General features: G+C 34.2%; 1 protein-coding gene across 1 annotated transcript in view; it reads left to right on the top strand.

Annotated features, from left to right (window-relative positions):
- The window catches only part of Rspo3 (R-spondin 3), a 78024-nt gene extending 56415 nt beyond the window's left edge, over positions 1-21609 (top strand). Inside the window, exon 5 of the mRNA XM_027947406.2 lies at positions 21334-21609. Within this exon, the coding sequence (XP_027803207.1) occupies positions 21334-21527 (194 nt within the window). The 3' untranslated portion in view covers positions 21528-21609. The remainder of the gene's footprint in view (positions 1-21333) is intronic.
- The last annotated feature ends 1567 nt before the right edge of the window (positions 21610-23176 follow it).

Genomic DNA, 23176 nt, shown 5'->3' with positions numbered 1-23176 from the left:
TTTCCTTGTGTATATTTTTAAATAATACGTTATGTATTGTAGTTGACAGGGGAAAACATCTTACATTTTTTGGGCTAGACAGCAACCAGTAACATCACAGACAACTCAGATTCTCTAAGCTCTACACACAAGCTTCCTAATTACTAAAACAGGATATACATTTTACAGCAGCTTTAACACCAGTTGTATTTTTTCATGTATTATAATCATGAAAATAAATGACAACTGAATGACTGAATTTGGGATGAAACAGTTTTAGGTACCTCTTCAAAGGTTTTCCTAAAATAATTGGGAGTCTGGCAAATAAAAATCTTCTTCGTGCTACAAATATGCTTGGTAATAAGTCAGGATACATAGTAGAATAAATATCAATTTTCAAAGAAAAACATGGTAGGCTAAGAACCATGATATAAATTTACTGCCTTATAGTGAACTTTTACAAATGAAATCAATAAAAAATATATGGATATTTAAAATACACATATATTCTTCTAGGTCTGTACTTAGCTTTTTATATTACACTTCAAAAGTATGAAAATATTGCTGAGAAAGGAGCATCTGTGTCTTTTCACGTATAACTTTTCTTGATTATTTCTAGGAAGGCAGACTAAACATGCAGCTCTGACATAGTGCAGCATCCCATGTTGATTCCTGGCTAACTCAGAAGCCTTCATCAGCTGAAAAAAGTCTCTGAAAAGGGCACAACTTTCTAATCTCAGGAGGTTCTGATAGGAAGAACTGAAGCAGTGAACACAGAGTAGTGAAAACTCTGGGATAAATTCCCCATAGTTCTGTAACCACACTGGTGTGGGCGATGGGGGAAGGCATAATTTCATTCTTAAGGAATCTCCCTGTTTTCACATTCTTTCATTTGTCTTAAAGCTGATCTTGCAGTTGATATAGTCCAGATGAATTTCTGCTTAATAGGAATTCTTGTTCACAAATTGACATGAACAGATATCCACCATATATGGAAAAATAAGGCAGAGAGTACCCAAGTGTGCTACACTAACTTGTTCACAATTTAATACTCAATCAGATCATTTTGCTTCTCCTAAAAATTAGATTGAGCATAGAGGTATGAACTGGTAATTATAAAAATCAGGATATTGTTTTTTTCTAATGTTTAGCTGCCTTTGATTTATGATTTTCCATTGGATCATCAATAAATTCCATTTCTCCAAATTTACTGGAACAAAGTTTGCAAAAAGGAAAGTAAGGCTCTTTTGTTCTAACAGTGTGTGTAGACAAGTTAGGTGGTGTTCGTCACCAAGATGATCTTATATAGTTTGCCCTCGAGCATGTGAGTAATGGGAAAGTTGTCTCTAAAACTACTTTTGGCATATCTGAACTGAAATATGAGAAACCCACCACAAAGTCGGGCTTGTGTTCATTTTCTACTGTAATCATAAGTGATCAAAAACATAGTATTTTAAACATCACAGATTTATTGTCTAACAGTTCTGTAGGCCAGGAGTCCCAACCAGATTTTACCAGGCTAAAATCAAGATGGCAGCAGGTTATGTTTCTGCAGGTTCTAGTGAGAAACTTGCTTTTTCCAGATTTAAAGATCTGCCCATATTTCTTGGTTCATGGTCCCCTCTTCCACCTTCAAAGCCAGACATAGTAGATTAACTCCTTTTCACATGGTACCTCTCTGAACCTCCCTTCTGCCTCCTCTCCTTTTGAAAACTTATCTAAATAAATAGATAATTCATTTCTGAATAATTTCAGATAACCTCTCCATTGCAAGATCAGCCTACTCTCCATTCTTAATTCCCTCTTGTCCTGTATTGTAACATATTCACAAGCTCCTGTGACTAAGGCATGGGTTGTTATTATTTTATGCTGAGAGCCATAGCCAAGTAGGAATGACATGGCATTTTTAATTGAAAGGTGACCCTGCTCAGGGATTAGGGTGGCTCCAGGTTTAGGGTGGATCCTGCTGGATTAGGGTGGCTCCAGGTTTAGGGTGGATCCTGCTGGGAATAGGGCGTATCCTGCTGCCTCAGGCGCCCGCTCCTTGAGTTCCCGTTGAGTTCTCACGGAGTTCTGAGAGAATTGGTACGCAGAGCCCTGTGGAGGGAGGTGTATTTTCCCAGAACGTGCGTGTAGAGTGCCGGTGACAGTCGGGAATAAAGAATTGCTGTTTGAATCTACAAGGCGGTGTGGTGGCTCGGTTATTTTGTGCCCAGCCAAGACTGCGGCATTTGGCAGCCCATACGGGAAACGCTTCAAGCTTAGAGGTAAGTGAAATTGCTCACCCCTGAAGGAGAGCGAGAGAATGGGTGACCATTTCAAAAAACAATGTGTTCTTGTTTTGATTTATTTTGTTTTTATTTCAAGTTGCCTGTCCCTAGAACTTTCTCAGGCAAACTGGGGAAAATGGTTGACTCAAGGTTTGAAGTTGTTCGCCTCCAAGGAAGAGAAATTGTTAGAGGAAGGAGGCACCCCAGTAAGACCAAGAACAGTTAGGGCATATGTTGATACAATACAAAAATGTAGCCCATGGCTTTTTAAAGAGGAGTTGTTAAATATATCAATGGGACCATCATGGTATCCTGTAGAAGGATTTTTCTTCAACAAGAAAGAGATGGCTAGTTCTGTTTACTACACTTGTCTAAGATTTTGGTTTTTACAGACATCTGATTAATTTACAAAGCTAAAGTGTTAAAATATCAACCACTAAATATAAAATCAAGTGTTCTTTACTTATTAAGTTCCATAAGGTAATATATTTAAACATTATGTGTGTTTTCATAAATTGGTGAATGGAAAAAAGTTTAATATTGCTTTGTGTCTGTGTCTTTGCTGAAACAAGGTTACTAAGAGTTAAGATTCTATCAGGTGTAATTTATATCCAAAGAGTATAAGAAGTTTCAGTTGGGTTTCAATTATAGTATTATAGTACCATAAAAAAATGAAAATATTTAGAGTAATTTATCTAAATTCAGAAATTTTATAAGGGTTGTTTCACAATGTAAATTTTTAAAAAGGGTTAACTGCTAGAAAAGAGATATAAAAAGATTCAAGATGTGGAAATATATTTTAATATAAAGGTTAAAAAAAAGAGAAATGTTTCTAGATGAGATAATCTCTGTGGTAAAGTAAAAAGTTGTAAAACGCCATTTAAAAAGATTTTGAGGAAACTAGACTTACTTTAAAAGCTTGAGAAGGGAAGAAAGAAGAAAAAGGTATTTGTACATGGCAGATTGAGACAAAGCTTCTCAATGGAGTAAAAAAAAAAAAAGAAAAGCCTTTGGTTGAAGGGCAGCCATGTAAACTAACATTGAAGTGATTTAAACAAAATCTAAGCCTCGTTTAAAAGAGTGAAGCTGTAGGTGATGAAAGGGGTATACTAAAAAAAAAAAAAAAAAAAAACATAAAAATGGAAAGATAATAGGATAAAAGCAATTTGGAGAAAGAATATTAGAAATTTGAAGTGAAAAACTTTGAAGACAGAAGTACAGGAAGGTAAAAAAAGACAGAAAAGATATAGGAAGATAGAGAAGATGTAGGAAGACAAGAATTTTAAACCCACAAAATAGAAAGCAAAAAAAAAACTAGGAGGAAAAAAAGCAACTAAAGGTGAATGTACAAACCTTAGAAAAAACTAGAAGATAGAAACAAGATAAAAATGGTTAAAAATGTCACATAAAGGTATTTCAGATAAAAAATACAAAAAGCTAAGACAACTATTAGATACAGACATTCAAGATACAAAAAGGTACAAGAGACAAGTTTACGGTCAAATATTGGATAAAATAGAAGTAAGGAGATTATTAGTAATTTTTTCAAAAAGCCCATCAACTTTAATTTCTGGTGGTACAGATATTAGAAGTCTCAGATGAAGGTGTTAAAATTTACAGACAAGAGCCAATTTAGAAAACGTTAAACTAGAAGGAAATTGGTTTAAAACCACATCAAAAAATTAAAAGGACTAAAGTAATTCTAAAAACTAAGGCAAAATGCTTTTGGAAGACTTAAATTTAAAAGGATCTTTAAATTTCCAAAGGATGCATATAGGATATTTTGGAACATCATCCCTGAAAAAAAATCAGTGAATGTTTTACTTAACAGGAATCCCATACAATCCACAGGGACAGAGGACTGTTTCAGAAAAAAAAGGTCATGTTTCTTAGAAATTTGAAGGGGTCTCAATTTGCATAATATTTTCTTAATGGACCCTGGGTAAGAATGGTTACCAAGACAAGGATAAACATTAACTGGCATTGCTCATATTTTTGAAGTGGATGCTTATAGTAATTTTCTTCTTGAGACTTGTTGATTGGGTCAACTGAATCTGACCAGCTCTTTTATTACTCTGTTTATTCTCTATTTTTCACTGACTTTAAAAGGAAAGTTAATTTTTCTTGTAACATAGTGTACAAAAATGTGACTAAATTTTACATTGCTGACTTATGCATAATGTTCCGTGCGTAATAGTCAGAAGTCAAACTGAAGCCTAGAAATTTTGGAAGCTAGATGTGATGGTACCATGAGTGAGCCTTCCAACCTCCTGCTCCCAGCTGGAATGATGCACTGATACCATACCTCATATAAAATCATTTCATTTACTGTATCATAACATAACTGAAAGCAAATATTCCCTTACCTCAAATGACATCAAGAGACAAAGAAATATAATTATATCAATGAGAAAGTAAAGCCCATTAAATGACTTGTACTACTAGAAAAGTTGTTTTTAATGAATAGAATGATTTAATTGTATTATTATTTAAACCTTCTGATACACCACTCATCTTGCTTTGCATGAGTCTGGTGTGGAACATTGTCTGTCCATTCTTTTATTTGATTTTTATGTATAGGAAACCACTCCATGCTAGATGTAGAGTAGCTACTATATGCCAGGAACTGTACTAGATACTAGAAGTGAAAACAAGGAAGATGTACCAATATGTGCAAGACTCATTTGGAAGTTCATAATTTCATGGGAAAGTTGAGTGTAGACAAAGGCAGAATAGATTAATGTGTCCTCAGGAGACAGAGGAGGTAAATTATTATTGGATCTTTAAGGCCAAGTAGAATTTTTCCAGCTAAAGAAGGGGAGAGGAACTTTCCATTGAGAATCATCATTCACCAAAGCATAAAAGCAGGAAAGAGCAAGATGAAATTAAATAATAGTGAGATATATAGTGTGGCTGAAGCAAAAATAAGTTGCTAAAAGAGATAATGCTCTGTAAAATAGGGTAGAAAATACTTGGAATCACACACAGGCACATACACATATACACACAAAACCAGTGATCTAGTTTTTGCAAAAATACAGTCTGGATATTAGAGATGCTTTAACTAAATGAGGACAGATGAAATGACTCATTTAAAAGAGATGCAAGAGGTAAAATGTTTTATAATTTCCTAAGGCAGGTAGACTTGAGTGGGCTCTTTTACCAGAAGTCTAAAGAGAATTAAATTATCCTGCTGAGATTTTACTGGAAGCAGATAAAGGCTGATGTCTTTTCAAAGGTGGCTTGCTTTATTCATTCAGCTGTTTTGTAGTTTCATAGAGACCAATATTAAATTAAATAATAATTTAAATAATTCTTTATATTTCCTAATACTTATATATCACTGGTTTCTAACACCTACTCCAAATTAAGAGAACAATAAGAATTTATCAATTCTATCTTACAGATGAGGCAACAGAAACACAAAGGGTGCTTTACTTAAGGTCAAATTACTGATAAAAACTAGTTTAAAATGCACAGTTCCTGATACCTCTTTCAGATTTTTTAAAATTTAATTCCATGCTTTTTAAAAAATATTTATTTTTTAGTTATAGGTGAACACAATATCTTTATTTTATTTTTATGTGGTGCTGAGGATCAAACCCAGAGACTCACGCATGGTAGGCGAGTGCTGTACCTCTGAGCCACAACCCCATCCCCAATGCCATGCTTTTTTAGGAACACATTTTAAAAGATGAAGTCTTGAGGGTTTAAGTAATATCCCCAAGGATAGATGATAACTAAATGGCTTGGCAGAAAATTAGATTCAGATCTTTCTAAATTTACAGTCCAGGGTTATAACAACTCTATTTTACTTTATCTCTCCTTACCTGCTGGAGAATGATTAGGGAAGATCTGATAAAGAGGCAGCCTTCAAAATGTACCTTAAAGGGGCAATTTTCAATAGCTAAAAGTAGTATAGTAAAATATATGAATCCTGTAACCCATGTATAAATAAAGTTAAATACATTAGCCTAGATAGATAAAGGATACAACTTCTTTCCAGCTGTTATAAGCAGTGGTGCAAAAATCAGAAGTCATTCAGTGATGTCTGAAATATTTGCTAATATTTTAGAAGCCACTGTATTATGTTCTGTTTATTATGGCAGACGCACACACCCACACCCAAACTATTCCTACTCAGCAGGTCTGCCCAGGAAACATTTTGTACTTAATTCCTCAAGTCTTCCGCAGCTTAAAACATTCTACAGAGTTTGTTGGGCCCAAAGATGTGTTTGGTTAAGTTTGGACAAGGTATAATGAAGAAGAAAGGATTATTTTTCCTTTCCCCCAAAACCCCAGCATTGCAGAGGACCAAGTCTGCAAATCTTACTTCCACTCTCCTTCAATAATTTTATTCCCTACTCTTTTAAATCATATCCTGACTAGTACCTTTTCTCACAAAAATTCTCTGCCATAAGGGATAGGCTTACATACGATCCTCTTTTCTACAATAACATGGTCTTAAGGCACAGATGGAAGCTGTTCACTTTGCTCAGAAAATAAAAACAAAAACTTGGCTTAACAAAACCTATTATCCTTTTAAAACTATACTTGTCTATTTTATTCAGCCCTCTTATTCCCAAGATCATTTTATTTGGTTCTTAGATACTTCAGTTAAAGAACAAATACTCCATTTTTTCTGGAGATCGCATAAGATGGGGTTTATTCCTTCAGATATTGTCACATTTTCTTTAGTTGTCAGCTTATTTGCTTCAGTTTTTCCCAGGACTTTCTCTCTCCCCATTGACTGCATTACACATGCCATCTGCTGCCCTTGCTGCATCCTCTACATGGAAGTTTCATCATACTATCCAATAGTCCTTCGTTTTGGGGGCATTCCACTGAAAGCAAAATTCAATGGATTACAGCAAAAGCCACAGTCATTCAAAACTCAAGGGGAAGTCAGGCTTCTGAGACTATGTAGTGCCACTTCAAAGGAGTATACAAAAGCCCCAAGATTGGGGCAAGATGGGCCAGGATCATATTTCAGGACTTTAAAAGAAGACTACATTCCCAACTCCACCAAATAAAGCATCATTTATGCTGCTATAGAAGATAATTCAAAAAAGAAAAAGTTGTTTTGGCATCTTTCAGCTTCTCACAATCACCCAAAGTCCCTGCCTCTCCTCCTCCCTTTCCCCTTTCTATTGCTCTGACTCTTTTTTTTTCCAAACCATCTCAGACACTTTTTTCTTAGGCCACTGTTTCCCAGCTCTTGGCTGGGAGATGGACTCTGGCCCATGCCCCCAACCTCAGGAACGTTGAGAGCTTTCAAATTCCTGAGTCTTCCCTTTCTCAGACTAGAAGAGAGTAGAATCCCCTATCACCTTTCTGTTGCAACCTGGACTCTAAGCCTCTTCTTGACACAGCCTTAGGGCACTTTAGGGTACTCTAGTTACTCATCGCTATCACTGACTTGGTCCCAAGATACTATACTAGATTATGACAGGCCAGAATGATTTACCTACGACTATATCTGGATTGGGCTGTAGCCACTTGAAGTCAATCTTGGAAAATAACTGGCTAACTGGCTGAAGACTTCATAATAATAAATGGGGCTTATTAAGACAAGTTATTTGGGACACTGGGTAATCAAAGAATATTTGCATAGGAAAGAGTAAGACCAAAACTTTCTATGCCTGTTTTTAACTCTCCCCCAAATTGAGTAGTAGCCATGACATCAAGAAAGGGGACATTATTTATCTTTTTCTTTAGTGTAGTCAACATATATTTATTGAGTAGCTATTGTATGAAGGTTTTTGCCAAATAGAAAATTGGAGCTACCATAAATTTTTGAGTCACAGTAGTAGTATGTACCAAGGAATCAAGCATATGTGCTTTATAAGCATCCCCTTGTGCATAAAATCATGCAAATAGGCCAGGAACCCACTCCACTGCCAGAAGCTGCAATTGCTGTACATCTATCCTACCCCTAAATGACCTGTCCTGTGACTTGTATTTTCTTTTTCAATATTTTAATAGATGACTTGTAATTAACGTTTAATTTCTATAAGGAGTAAGTCCATTGTATTTACAACTGTTATTTTATTATGCAGTAATTCATAATAATATGAAAATACAGGAAGTAAGTTTAATATCACCTTGACACATGACAAAAAATATAGATTTTAATTTAGCAAACACATATTGCAATTCACAGAGGTTGTCAAAACAATGGGAAATAGTTAGTCATAAGAAAGTACTAGGGAAATTGGACTCCTAAGGATAATGTCAATCAAGTTGGGAGGGAAAGGCCTCATATAGGTTGAGTATACAAAGAATGAAAGTAATTCCTTTATTTCTTTTGAATCAATCAGATGCTTATTGGAGGACAATATTTCATTTTCCTGAAATATTTTGAAGGTTTGTAGAGAAAAATAAAGAGAAGGGCTGGGGATATAGTTCATTTGGTAGAGTGCTTGCCTTGCATGCACAAGGCCCTGGGGTTCAATCCCTAGCACCGGAAAAAAAAAAAAAAAAAAAAAGAAAAGAAAAGAAAGAGGGTACATGTTAATTTAGTTTATGGAAAAAATGACTGATAAAAAGATAAAAGTCATATAACCTAGAGAAATCTCATCATTCAAATCCTCAAATTTCTGAAGCACTCTTTAAAAGAGGACACATTTCCTTTTAGGGTTATTAAAAATTAAATTGGAAAATAGTCTGTCTTGGAATTCATATTTTAAAATCCACACCAAAAATAAGAACAATTTTCCATCTGTGGTAAGAAAGGACCTATAAATAAATATGTGCAAATACACACACACACACACACACACACACACACATTTGTTGCACATGTGTCTATTCTTCCAACTCTCCCTCAATCCAACATTCATAAATACAGTGATAGACAAAGTATGGTGAAAACCTGTAAATGTGATATAGTAAAATCTTACTAATCTTCCTTAACTAAATGGGGGATATTTCTAAATCAGTGAACATCCAACTGCTAAAATATTTTAAAGAAATTGAGGCACTTGTGTTGCACTCAAGTATGTGTACCCCTATTGATGAAGAAATACAAGGAGCCCTCTTGCTGATATGGAAATGAATATGGGAAGTATTTATAATTTAGAGCATAGATTTGTCTCATCCCATAGAAAGGGAGAAACAATAGGGAAACTATCTGCATTATCTGTTATTGGTGAAATATACCCCTTATGACTTTATTTACATTAGGAATAAAACTAAAGTATTAAGAACTTTAATAGAGACTGAGTAAAGTTTTCTTGGTGGTTTGTTTGTCTGTGACGCTTGGGATTGAACTCAGGTCCTCGTGGAAGCCACACAGGTTTTCTATCACTGAGGTACATCCCCACTCATGTTTTTCAAGCTAGTTATAGTAATGGTTTGAAATGGTATGCAGTAAAGGAAAAGAAAAAAAAATACTGATGCAAAGCAAAAAGCATTTTAAATTGTATTGAAGGTACATTTATAAATTAGCTTCACATAGGTAGTCAATAAATAGCTAGAAACATTAAAAACAGCTACAAAAGTGTGGATATCTTTAGCTAAAATATCATAGAACAGCACACTAAATTAGATAATTGACTTAGTAATTGTTTCTCCCCTTGTGATTAGAGTTACATTATTTTTCCCCATAGAAGAATAAAATGCCCCAAAGAAAAGAGTGGGCTGTGGTCAAATGAGAATTTGACAGCAGAATCAACTAGTGCATAAAATGATGAAAGTAGAGTAACATCAAGGTTTCTTGTATGGTCAGTTATTGCAAGTGTGAGGCCAATCCCTCTTGTCAATACAACTGAGCAGATAATTTGGGTAAGGGAAGAAGTACAATACAGTCAAACATGGCTATCAACACTTTCTTTTCTGTCTCAGAAGACCAAAATTCTGAAACAAATTATTGGAGCAAATGGAAATTTATCCAAATGAAAATCAAATGATAAATGCCCAGAGAATATTCTTTCTTTGGAATTGTTTCAGTTCTTCAATTTACCCAGCTGGAATGAATTTTCAAGTAGCATTCTGTTCAGCCTTTTGAAATGAAGGCCTTTCCTGCTAATTGGAAAGCTATATTTCATCAAAGATGAAGACAATGCTCTTGGCTTAGTGATTCTCTTAAAAAAAAAAAAAAACAAAAAACAAAAAAACAATGAAAGAGCTTTTCTTTTGGTGGACATTAACCATGAGGATATTCCAGAACATCCATTTCAAGCAAAGAAAAATAGGGAAACTCAAATATCATTTTTACTCTAAACATTCCATGAAAACTCAATGTACTTCTTCATGAGAGGAACATGTACAGATAAAAGAAAAAAAAATTTAAAACACATTAACCTTTAGAATCAAATATTGATACAATTTCATTTTCTGATTTTCTGAGGTAAGTGCATTAGAAATGTCAACAAATTTAAGCACTTTTGTTTTCTTTTTGCAATATTAGAGATCGAACCTAGGGGAATTTTACCACTGAGCTATATTCCCCAGCTCCTTTTATTTTTTTAGTTTGAGAAAGGGTGTTGCTAAAGTGCTGAGGTTGGCCTTGAACTTGCCATCCTCTTGCCTCAGCCTCAGAACAACTGGAATTCCAGTGGTGTACCACTGAACCCCAGTTAATTTATGTGATATTTATTGTTACTTGAGTACAGTTATTGAATGTGAGCATGAGAGTCAACTCAGAAAAATTTAGAGCAAGAAAATTAAAATTCACAGTAGCAAATTCTTTAGAAAATTTATATTTTCAAAGCAATCTATACTGTAAGCAGCACTTTCAACTTAGTTGTTGTGTAGTGATATATTAAATAAAGTGGTTACATTTAAATTTTAAATCAAAACAACATTAAGCAAACTACTTCATCATAAAGAAAGTGAAAAGTTTTTTTAAAGTAATTAATTGTAGTCCATTAATAAAGAGAAAAATTTTCCAGATTTCTCAAAGGGATCACTGGTATGATTATTATGTATTCTGGTTTATAGGAAAACTCACAGGTGATAATATTTATGTACTTTCAGTCTGGCAATGTGTATGATAGGAATTTTCAAAGAGGTCCTTTCACTGGTTTTTGTTGTTTAACCTACCGAGAGAATTTTCTAAAGTGTAATATGAAAAAAAAAAAAAAAGATCGTCATGTTTCTGTATCCATAGTTCCACATTCAAGAGCTCAACCAACTTTGGGCTGAAAATATTGGGGAAAAAATTTTATTTCTACTGAACTATACAGACTTGTTTTCTTGCCATTATTCCTTAAATAATGTAGCATGCAAACTATTGACATGGCATTTGCATTGTATTAGGTATTATAGGTAATCTAGAGATGATGTAAAGAATATGGCAGGATGTGCATAGGTTATGTATAAATACTATGCCATTTTATATGAGACACTGGAACTTCCAGGGATTTTGGTGTTCATGGAGGTCCTGTAACCCACCCCCTGGACACCGAGAGACATTTGTATTTGTCATAAACATCCCATAGATTCACAGGTATTCTCTAGGTTGAGATACTAAGTGTAAGCTAAAGCCAGAATGGGTGGTGTGAAGGAGACTGAGTAGAATATGTGTGTTACAAAGAAAGATGAGCACATCTGTTCACTTTTGAGACAGTTACTAATACTTTGAGAAGATACAGTCCAAATGGGAAGTTTTTGTTTTGGTTTGGTTTTGATTTTTTTTTTTTTTTTTTTTTTTTTTTTTTTTTTTTTTTTTGCAGTATGAGGGATTGAATCCAGAGGTGTTTTACCACTGAGCTACATCCCAGCCCTTTTTATTTTCTATTTTGAGACAGGGTCATATTAAGCTGCCCAAGCTAGACTTGAATTTGTGAACCTCCTGCTTCAGCCTCCCTAGTCACTAGGAGGGCTCCAAATGAAAATTTTGAGTAGGACACTTGACAGTGTTCCCAAATACATTTTTAAGGCCTTTGAAATATTAGAACTCAGCCATAGCATTCTCTAAGTTTCTGAAGATAAGCAGTAAAATCCCCACATTTTAAGTTTATAAATAGTATGTGAAACAATCAAAATATTCTCTGCAGGGTCACTTTTTAGGGAATAATAATATTCACTTTATAAGGTATTCAGAATTTCATGGCAAAAGAACAAAAATTGGATTGTAACACACTCTTTTACATCAAGTGAGAATCAGAATAAATTTACATGTTTATCCAATAGATAGTATTGTTTGAGATCCAACATCTAGTTCAAAATGTGTTAAGCAAAAGTGCTTAGATCAAGAAATTTTCAACATGTAAATTAATGGGATTTCAATATGTAAATTAATCTGATTCTGTTTCCAAGTTGTTTGATCTAACCTAATTTGGTGGATAGAATTTAAAAGTTAAGAACTTTTACACCAAAAAAAGAAACATTGAAATTGCTTATTTTTAATCAACTTTTAAATGTAAAGCAGTTATTCAAGAGAAATAATCCCATATTAAAGAATGATAAATTTAAAATGTTTATTTAATATGAATTGCTATACTATTGTTGTGTTTTTAAAATGTTACACAATAAGTGCGAGATACCCTATAATTTTAAAATTAAGTACATTTTAAATATTGTAAATAGCTTTAAAAAATCTTTGGGAACTTTCTCCAGTATGTATTTTTAATTGTTTTTAAGACTGATTACTTACTAAAGGAACACATACTAGTATGCAGTATTCATTATCTTTAAAAGTTACTTCTGGACTCCAATGTCCCTTTTTAATGCAAACAATGATCCAGCCTTGGGTTCACAGCAGGGGAAGTCAAGAGGTGGGAGGGAGTTTATTGGGTGAAAGGGTCATAGAAACTTGTCAGTCCATAGAGCCAAAATTAAAAATTTCTGAGCACGGGGGTAAAAACTGCAAAAAAATCCCCCCCAAAAAAACAAAGCAAAACTATTGCTTAAAGCAGACAATAAAACTATAGATTCTAAAAAATTGTGATTTTATTAACATTTATGATGTTTGCTATAAGATGAAATGATTCATAATAGGACTATATTCAAAACTCAATGAGATTTTTAAAGCAAAGATCTGCATAGTTCCTTTCCTCATTTTTGGTATTAAGTATGACAGAATATAAAGACATTTGATAATTTCATTGGGGTTTCAAAAAATGCAATGATAGCTTAATGATAAAATAATGTTTCTAAATTAGATGTAAATGATATTTTATACAGTAGTCTCTCCTCTTATCCAAGGTTTCACTTCCTGTGGTGTTATCCACAGTCAATTACAATCCAAATATATTAAATGAAAAAGTCCAGAAGTAAACAAATTCTGGGCCATGCTAAGCAGCATGATGGAGTCTCACTGTGTCCTGCTCCAAACACTCAGGACATGAATCATCCTTTTGCCCAACATATTCATGTTTTTTAAGTTTCTTTTATCCACACCTGCCTGCCAGTCTGTTAAGCTACCCTCTCAGGGACCCTGGTATGCAGTGTTTGTGTTCCCATACCAGTCTCACAATGCATCAGGATACTGTCATTCACCTCACTCCATCTCTGGATACATCATCTTACATCACAAGGAGGGTTAGCACAATACAGTGAAACAACTGGAAGAAGAGACAGAGGCCACATTCATGAAACTTTGTTATTGTTATAACTCTTCTATTATTGTTAATCTGTGCTTAATTTACAAGTTAAACTTCCTCCTGGTAAGGTATACAGAAGAAAACCATGGTATTTGTAGGATTTTATATAGGGTTCAGTACATGGTTTCAGACATCCCCGGGGAGTCTCGAATCACATTCCCTGCAGAAAAGTAGAAACTGCTGTATTAATAAATTCAAAATTAAATTTATATCGTACCTCTATGTATTAGGAGGAATAAAAATACTAAAAAATAATTAGATTTGTAGCATTGAAAAATAAAAGGAAAGAGAGGGAGGTAACTAAATGAGGTAACAAAATATATTCCAAAATGCCCTCAGGTTCTGATAAGCAACTTGCTGCCTAGGAAATTCAAATTTTAAGAGGTTATATAAGTTGGCTGCAAACCCTGAATTTAAGAAAACTCTCTGTTTAAAAGTTAGTCCACTTGGGGCTGGGACTGTGGCTCAGTGGTAGAGTTCTCACCTAGCACATGTGAGGCCCTGGGTTCGATCCTCAGCACTACATTAAATAAATAAATAAATAAATAAATATATTGTGTCCATCTACAACTAAAAAATAAATATTAAAAAAAAGTCCACATCTGGACAATTGCCTTGCCTCACTTTTTCTACTCAGTGTAACTTGAGTGTGAAATAAAACAAGGATGAGTATCATATGCTCTGTTGAGAAATACCACAGAAGCAGAAGGGGATCATGGTTAAAAGCCCCAATTTCCTCATTGGCAAAATGGGGGTAAGATTAGAGCTTATAGACATAGCACTCTTACTTAGAAATGTGTCTGGCATATAGAAGTGTTCCATCAAAACTTAGTGATTATTATTCTTACTGTTTTAAAAAACAGACTACCAACGTCATCTTCACCTTGAGTAGTGCAGCAGTATCCTAATTGGGGGCTGAGTGCTCAGAAAAGAGAAGTGTAATAACCTAACCTAGAAAGACTTAGACCAAGGAAGGCTTCCTTGAAGAGGTGATGTGGCCAGAGAATTAAACACTGAGTCTGAGTTAGGACAAAGGATTCTAGAGACTATATTCTAATTAAATGTAGCAAATAGATATTATCAGTTGATATTGTGGTAGAGGAAGTGCAGGGAGCCTAGGAAGAGAAGTGTGATGGCAACAGAGTGGTTGAGGAAGCAAGTGGGTGACAGGTTACCCTGGACAAGAATCATGAAAGCCATGCTAAGAAGCTTAGGTTTAACTCTCTTCCTTCTAAAATGTACATTCAGTGTCTTATAATAAGTGTCCTCTCATTTCTGATTTCCCAGAATAACATGATATAAATAGATGGCATCTCTTAAATTGACTTTTTTCTCCAAATGGTGACAAAATACAACTCCAATCTTAACATATTTTAATGATCAGATCTATCTTTGCAAAAAATAAGTTCAAGATAATGTCCTAAATTAACAACTTGTAGGAGAGTATATAATAAGTTGAATATTTACTTTGTTTTTTTTTCTGGTACCAGGGATTGCACTCAGGGGACTTAACCACTGATTCACTTCCTCAGCACCCCCCCCCCCCCCACACACACACACACTTTTTAAAGACAGATTCTTGCTGAATTGCTCAGGGCCTCTCTAAATTGCTGAGATTGGCTTTGAACTTGCAATCCTGATGCCTCAACCTCCCAAGTAGCTGGGATTACAGGTGTGGACTACCACACCAGGAGAATTATTGTTCTTCGAATAATTAATCAAAAACATCTTAGAAGTTAAATAGAAAACAATAGAATTTAATCACATACAACGTAAGAGAACAAATAATTCAGGTAGCCATAAATTCCAATTGGGAGAAATGAAGTGTTTGCCTATTAAAAAAAAAGAAAAGAAAGAAAGAAAAAGGAGGAGAAGGAGACATCTAATCTTTGATATTTTTACTACATTTCTTAGAATTATGGCAAAGGGTGTATGTATTTTATTAAAAAAAAAGCAAACAGAAAAAGAGCAAAAAGTTTGGATATGTTTCTCAAGTCAAAATGCTTGGTAATAATATAACTGAGAAGGACATTTGGCCTTGATGACTTTCAGCTGTGTCTTTCACCACTGGGTCAGGCTGTCCTGTGTTTATATAGCCCACAGTTCAAAAACCTTTAAATATGTATCTACATAACAGATCATCATTGCTATTTTTTAAAAAATAATACTGTAGTAAATCCCTTCTCTTGCAACTTTTCTACAATGATATATTAATTAAAAAGAACGACTGTTCAAATTTTTATCCTGTCTATATAAAAACCAAGGCCAGCTCCATATTTAAAAGTCATCAGGTGAACCCCTTTCCCCACCATTTGTGCTTTTTGGAAGGCTGAAAGCCATGGATTTCCAATTGAAATTCATTTTACAAGTAAAGGACAGAAAGAAAATTTTTCTTTTAAATTGGATATTTATTTTAAAGGTTGGAGTCATAGAATCATTCAGTCTCAGTCTAGAATGTGGGATACATTTTTAGCTTTGGGGAAAAAATCATAACCTAGTTTATCTTGGGAAGTGTAACCGCTTAAAGCTCAACGGCTCCCCTTAGTGACACTTTGTAGGAACTTCACAAAGAAGCCCTTTAAAAAACTGGACAGATCATTTCTAAACATCACTAATTCACATTCATAATTTAAGTAATTCTTGATAAATTCTATGGAAGGCATCCCTTTTATTAGTAACCATGGTATGTTTAGAAGGATATTGAAAATTTTCTAAGGTTTGTATTTTCACTTGGAATTTAAATATATCTTGGGAAAAATAATTCAGGATCATTTTCTTATCTCTTTGTTATTTTTATATGTTTATTCTTTTCTGCTTATATTTGCATTTTAACAGAAAATTGGTAAAGAAAAATTCTGCAAGGATTTTCATATCATAACTGGGTGCCTATTCAAATGTACCTAATTAGAAAAGTTTCCCTAAAAATTAGTGAGGATAGTAAATCAAATTTACTATCCATTCGGAAAATATCCACTAGGAAAAGTAATTCAAATGAGTAACCATGTAATTTGAAATAAACTTTAATTGTATCTATTCAAGGAAAATGGGTATTCGTATTGTTCTACAAATATAGTTCTTAATGTGAATACAATCAGAACAAACTGAAACTTACAAATCACAATCTCCAAGGAATCTGTATTTTTAAGTCATATCTGTTTGGAGCCTGGTCTGTAAAAATCTTAGAAAGTGCTTACATAAAAGTTTGTATATTCTTGTATTAATACAATAATTTCAGGGGCTGGGGTTGTGGCTCAGTGGTAGAGTGGTTGCCTAGCATATGCGAGGCCCTGGGTTCAATCCTCAGCACCATATAAAATAAACAAATAAAATAAAGGTATTGTGGTTCAACTACAACTAAAAAAAATTTAAAAAATAGAATAATTTCAAAGGCTCAAAAATGTCTATTATCCATTCACTTATGTAATGGTAGTGTGCAACATAAATAATAATGGCGTCATTGTCTGCACAGAGATTTTAGCTGCTCTTTCAAAAGTTAAAGCTCAAATATAAATATCAGCCCCTGAAAATATTCCCTCAATGGATTCATATAACTTAGATCTGTTTTCTGTAAAGGAAACAAAGTCACATATTAGCATATCCCATTGGTCTTTTATAAACCAGTCACAGAACCACCAAAATTCTGTCCTGCTCTCAGATTCTGATATTTGCCCTTCTCCAGTGCCATTGGTTCTCAGGAAAGATTCCCAACTTGGCAATTGAGCCCTGTATATCTTTCCAGGCCTCTCAGTAATATCCTATATATAGACTCTGATCAAATGGAGGAAGTCTACTTCCAGTGCTCCAGAATACACTGTCCTTGCATGCCTTCATGCTGTTATATTGTTCACTGCCTGGATTGCCCTTCTACTTTATTAGTCTGAAAACTCATGACATGTTTTTAAAGCTCAACTGGAATATCATCTCACCCTTTTCAGTCTCTGTTGGAAGAGTTTAATGCTCTCCCTCCACCTTGTGTTCCAAATAGATATTTTGCCTGTCTCCATTTTGGCATTGGTGTGTGACTAATGTGTTGATCTCCATATCTCATTTGTATCTCCAGGTTTTAGCATATTTTTGCCATGAAGTAGGGGCTAAATTCATGTTTATATAATGAGTTAATAATTTCAGCTTTCATTTGTCTGATGATTAGTAGTTCAGGCACATATTAATCAACTGTTCTACAAACACCTCATTTAATTCTTACAAAGTTTAGCAGGTAATAATGATTATTCATAGTTGAAATATCAATTCATCCTGAGAAATATCAGAAACTTGCCAAAGGTCACCCAACTATTGGTGGCAGACTTAGAATTTGAACACAGTGTTTTTCTGACTCTAAAGACAGTGTTCTTAAATCTTATATCATAGTGTTTCCCTACAAGGACTGTCTTAGTCCATTTGCTGATGCTATAACAGAATATCATAGACTGGGTAAGTTATAAAGAATAGAAGATTACTTGATTCGTGGTTCTGGAGGTGGAGAAATCCAAGAGCATGGCACCAGCATCTGATGAAGATCTTCTTTTGGGAACTAGGAAACTACATCACAACATGATGGAAAGACAAAAGAGCATGTGTAAGAGGAAATTGGTGAAACTCATTTATCAGAAACTCATTCCTAAAAAACCCAGTCCCATAACAGTAGTAATCTATTCATGAGGACAGAGTCCTTGTCACCCTCATGACTAGAACACCAAGGAGAGATGAACATTCTGTTATGCATTGTACAACTGCACAATCCAGTTCAGGCACACATGTGTCTGTGCACACTACACACATAGTTTCAAAACACGTACATGGTGGATTTTTTATTACTGGAAGGCTTAATTTGCAGAAATGTTTTTTTTTTTAAGTCATAGAATAACTATTAACCACATCAATGAAAAGTCATCAAGTCACAAAAATAGAAAAAGAAGTCTCCTTTAATGAAAACCTTACAAAATCACCCTAAATCGCACATGATTTTTAATGGACTACAGTCACTCTTTTCCATTTCTATTTTATTTCTTGGATAGGAGGAAAATATATTATTTATGCAGAGGGGTAGTTAGCATTTCCAACCACTAACACATGGTCTGTAAAAAAAAATAATAATAATCCCATTTTTCTATTGCACAATCACCCTCTCTTGGGCAGCAAAAGTGTACAATGTGTTAGTTTCCTGTTACTTCACCAGATCCTCCCCTTTCACTCACTGCCCAGACTAAATAATTTTTCCTTGGGTAATAAAGCTATAATAGTGAGTTTCAAGATACTTCCAAAAATGTTTTTGCCTGTCTTAAGAAATAATCATATCAGCTTGCTAATAAACAGAAATGCTCTGCAAGTTGAGCATATTGTCAAGAGTGGCTAAAAAAACATATAAATCAATCTGTAACCAAGAAAGAAACAATATATTTCTTAAGTTTCTAAAACACTATGGTTAGGATCACAGCTGTAAGATGTTGGATCATCATCAAGAGAACAATGTCAAACACTGAACTTCTGGATAATTTCCATAAAAATAACATTTTGTTTAGGGTCAGTAATTTTTATGAAACTTTGGAATGATTTTCATTCACAGTTTTTTCAGAGCTGAACTTGAACACCTCCAAAATATGCTTCAAAATGGAAATATTATGTAATCCAACCTTTGCCGCATCTCCTTCTGAAAACCAAGTACCTCCTATGAAAACTAGCATTTCTCTTTTTCAGTTTGTGTAGCTTTATAAAGTTTAAATTATGCTGCATATTCAGGAAGTAATTTTACTTTAAATTTAGTCTCCAATTTTCTCTGTTTAGTTCAAGACCATGTTCAAGTCAAATATGTAGTCATTAAATCTAGCATAAAAAAGAGGCTCTGGATTCTGTTGATAGATAGAAATCTCAGCAACATAGCAATATTCTTTACAGTGAAAAGAATAATAGAAATGGCAAATTTGTGGATAAGTAGTTCCATTTAGAAGTGATAATTGCCTCTAGTATTTTTGTTGATCTCTATATACCTCAAATAATATTATTTTTGCTTTACCTCTATCTGAATTCTCATTTTTATTAACTATTCTGGAGTTCAAAATGTAGAGATGTGTTATGTTGAGCCCAACAAGAAAAGTTTTCATAAAAGTAATTGGAAGGTTTTGTAAATATAATCTCCTGACAAAGCTAGTTATGGTGTAAAATCATTAATCCAAGGAGACTATTGGCCTAGGATATGTATGCAATATTAATAATACTGCTCCCTAGGACTTGGTAACCAGAGCTCAGAAAAAGAAGGGCCAAACCACTGAATTCAATATTTGCAGTCTGTTTCAGAACATGAAAATTCTTTGGTTCCCATGAAAATATTTTTTCCAAAATAACTAGTCCAGAGTTACTTATTGTAGACAGACTGATTTTAAATTTTACATGTCCCAGTGTACAAGGCTACACATTCAGAATTTGTTGCACATTGAGGGATACTTGGTTCCTAGTTTTCATTTACTATGATACTGAATTGAATATAAGTAATTTCTCCTTGGTATATATGTGTTAGTGAATGTTACTAAAATCATTCCACTGTTGATTAAACATATAAAATGTTTGCATAATAGAACTTTAGTTAACTCACTTTTTAGAAAGAAATGAAAACAATTCATCTAATTTGGTGTCAGGCTCATATAATTTGATTAAATTGCTGTCTGTAAAATTCTCAGAGGTTTTATAATGTCAGTGGAATAAAATTCAGTTCTTCACCCTGGTGCCATGTTGGCTACAATATGCCTTCCCACATGAAAAAGGATTGTTTGTTCCTCTTGTGAAAAATACCTCACAATCTGAATCTGAATAAATAAATCTATGCTTCAAATCCAGTTCAACGTCCAGAGTCTCCATGGAATCCAGTATATATCCAATAAATACCTACTTATTTGGTCAATAGAAATAAAAAAATCCCTGCCCTTTTAGCCTATACCACAGGATTATTGAAAAGTTATCTATAGCACCCTAACACATAGAGAAATTGAAATATAAATTGATTTCAAAATACAGATATTTGTGTTAATAAAAAGTATAATTTATTCTGTACTCATCACGAATTATTTCCATATTTGTTATGATAATCAATTCTCTTCCTGGAGGGCTTGCAAATAGCTTGTCAGATTGCAAATATGTAAATGTTACTTGAAAAATTCTGAATACAAAATGATACCTTAAAGAGGAGGTAGATAAAATATTTATATTAGTAAATATTTTAGTATGGTAAGAAATATATTTGAAATTTTCTATTTATCAACTATACATTAGTAATCTGTTAAATAAACCTCAAAACTAGGAATAGAATTCTGTAGCGTTCAAACTAGTTGTGTCATTATATTGTATATGCATTTCATGTTTACATTGTTGGGAATATTGCAAGGACTTAAAAAAGTATTTGAATGAAGGATGTAAAGAATAGATATTTGCTATCAATGGGTATGATATGCCACGCTCAAGTGAAACATGAGACATTTTTAAAACTTAGAATAACCTAGTGGAACATAATTGAACATAATTTTTAAAGGAGTGTCCTTTCATTTCAGGGAAAAAAGGAAGAGAGAGGAAAAGGAAAAAACTTAATAAAGAAGAAAGTAAGGAAGCTCTCCCTGACAACAAAGGTCTAGAATCCAGTAGAGAAACCCCAGAACAACGAGAAAACAAAGACAAACCGCAGCAGAAGAAGCGAAAAGTTCAAGAAAAGACACAGAAATCGGTATCAGTCAGCACTGTACACTAGATGGTCCCATGAGATTATTGTAGACTCATGATGCTGCTATCTCAGCCAGATGCCCAGGACAGGTGTTCTAGCCATTAGAACAACAATGGACTACATATCTGTTATTGCTCTGTCTAAACAACATTGAAAATAGTTGCTATATTCTTCATATGAGCATAGTTAACAACAAAGAGCCAAAAGTTCAAAGAAGGGATACTTATGAATGGTTATCTTACGTGCTTCTAAGCATTTTTAAAACACAAGAAAATGTTGTACATTATTATCAATAAGTTATCATTAATGTAATGATGATATCTGGAGAAGAAGCCTCTTTTCCCTATAAAAATATTTTTGGAGCTATTGTTTTAAGAAGCAGAAGATAATTCTGAAAATTCAAAGATGCCATATCCCTTGAAAACAAAGAAAAGATCAGGGGGAGAAAAACAATGTTCTAAGACAATGTGGGTTTTTTGTTCAGGAAATCTAGAGAATGCTCACTCAGTATTAGGGCCTGGCATTTGGAATCATAGGATCTATCATCACAGAAACAACTGTTTTAAGATTACTTCTATTGTCCGCATCCTGTACTTCTGCAAGAAACATGAGAGTGCATAGCAGAGATAAATATACTGTATGGGATTGGAGGAAGGCAAAATGTGGAAGAAATATAGAACTGGAGATTACTTTTTTGCTCTCCCAAACTGTGAAGGGTTGTGATCTCCTGGAACAGGTCTCCAATCTGTGTCAGCACTGTGTGGTTTAGCCTCTGCTACCCCTTGGATTATATAAGTCTGTAAACATGTGCCTGTAACTTTCTTCCAAAAACAAAATCATACTTATTAGAAGAAAACTCTGATGTCATAGAAAACAAAAGAAATAGAGCAAGGAGAATATGACACGTTTGCAAAGTCATGTGTTTTCTTTCTCTCTCAATGAGGGAAAAAATGATTTTATTACCTGCTTAATGGTCCACCTGGAACTAAAAGGGATACTACTTTCTAACAAGGTGTATCTAGTAGGGGAGAAAGCCACCACAATAAATATATTTGTTCATAGTTTTTAAAGTTTAGTTCACTTTGTTTTATCGTTGGTTTTATTGAGTCGTTGTTACTCGTAGAGACTTGAGAATTCTGCCAAATCAGAGAAACTGTGACCTGCGTAATCCAAAACATATAATGTTTCTCAATGTTTTCTCTTTGCATCCATCTTTATCTGAGCCAGTGGAGACTTACTGACAGGGTATTAGGAGATACTTATTCAATTTTTCTTTCTTAATAAACCAACACAATTAGTTTTGGCCACATGAGCCTACCAAAATGGTCTCACTGCTCCCTCTTCTTTGCCTAGAAATGAGCATCTTTTCCTACATGTTGTTTCTCTCCTGCATCTTCAGTGTTTAACCTTTTCTTCTCCATATTTTCTCAGTCTGTGGATCTCTTTTGGGACTTGATTTCACCCTAGCTGAAGGCTTCACCAGTGTTTCACAGAGGACCAGCCAGGCCAGTCCAGGAGGAGGCCTCTGAGGGTATGCACCGCAGAATCTCATGACCCTTAGGCTTCCTGCTATAATGGAAGGACATACAGCTGCTCTGTCCACCATGCTTCCTAGCTCTCTCAAAGATGTCTACTTTCTGAAGAATTGCAGTGAATCTGCTTCTGTCTCTCTAACT

This window comes from Marmota flaviventris, chromosome 6 (genome assembly GCF_047511675.1).
Source record: "Marmota flaviventris isolate mMarFla1 chromosome 6, mMarFla1.hap1, whole genome shotgun sequence".
Lineage (NCBI taxonomy): Eukaryota > Metazoa > Chordata > Mammalia > Rodentia > Sciuridae > Marmota > Marmota flaviventris.
Note: the sequence above shows the minus strand (reverse complement) of the source record. Positions and strands in the feature narration are given on the sequence as shown.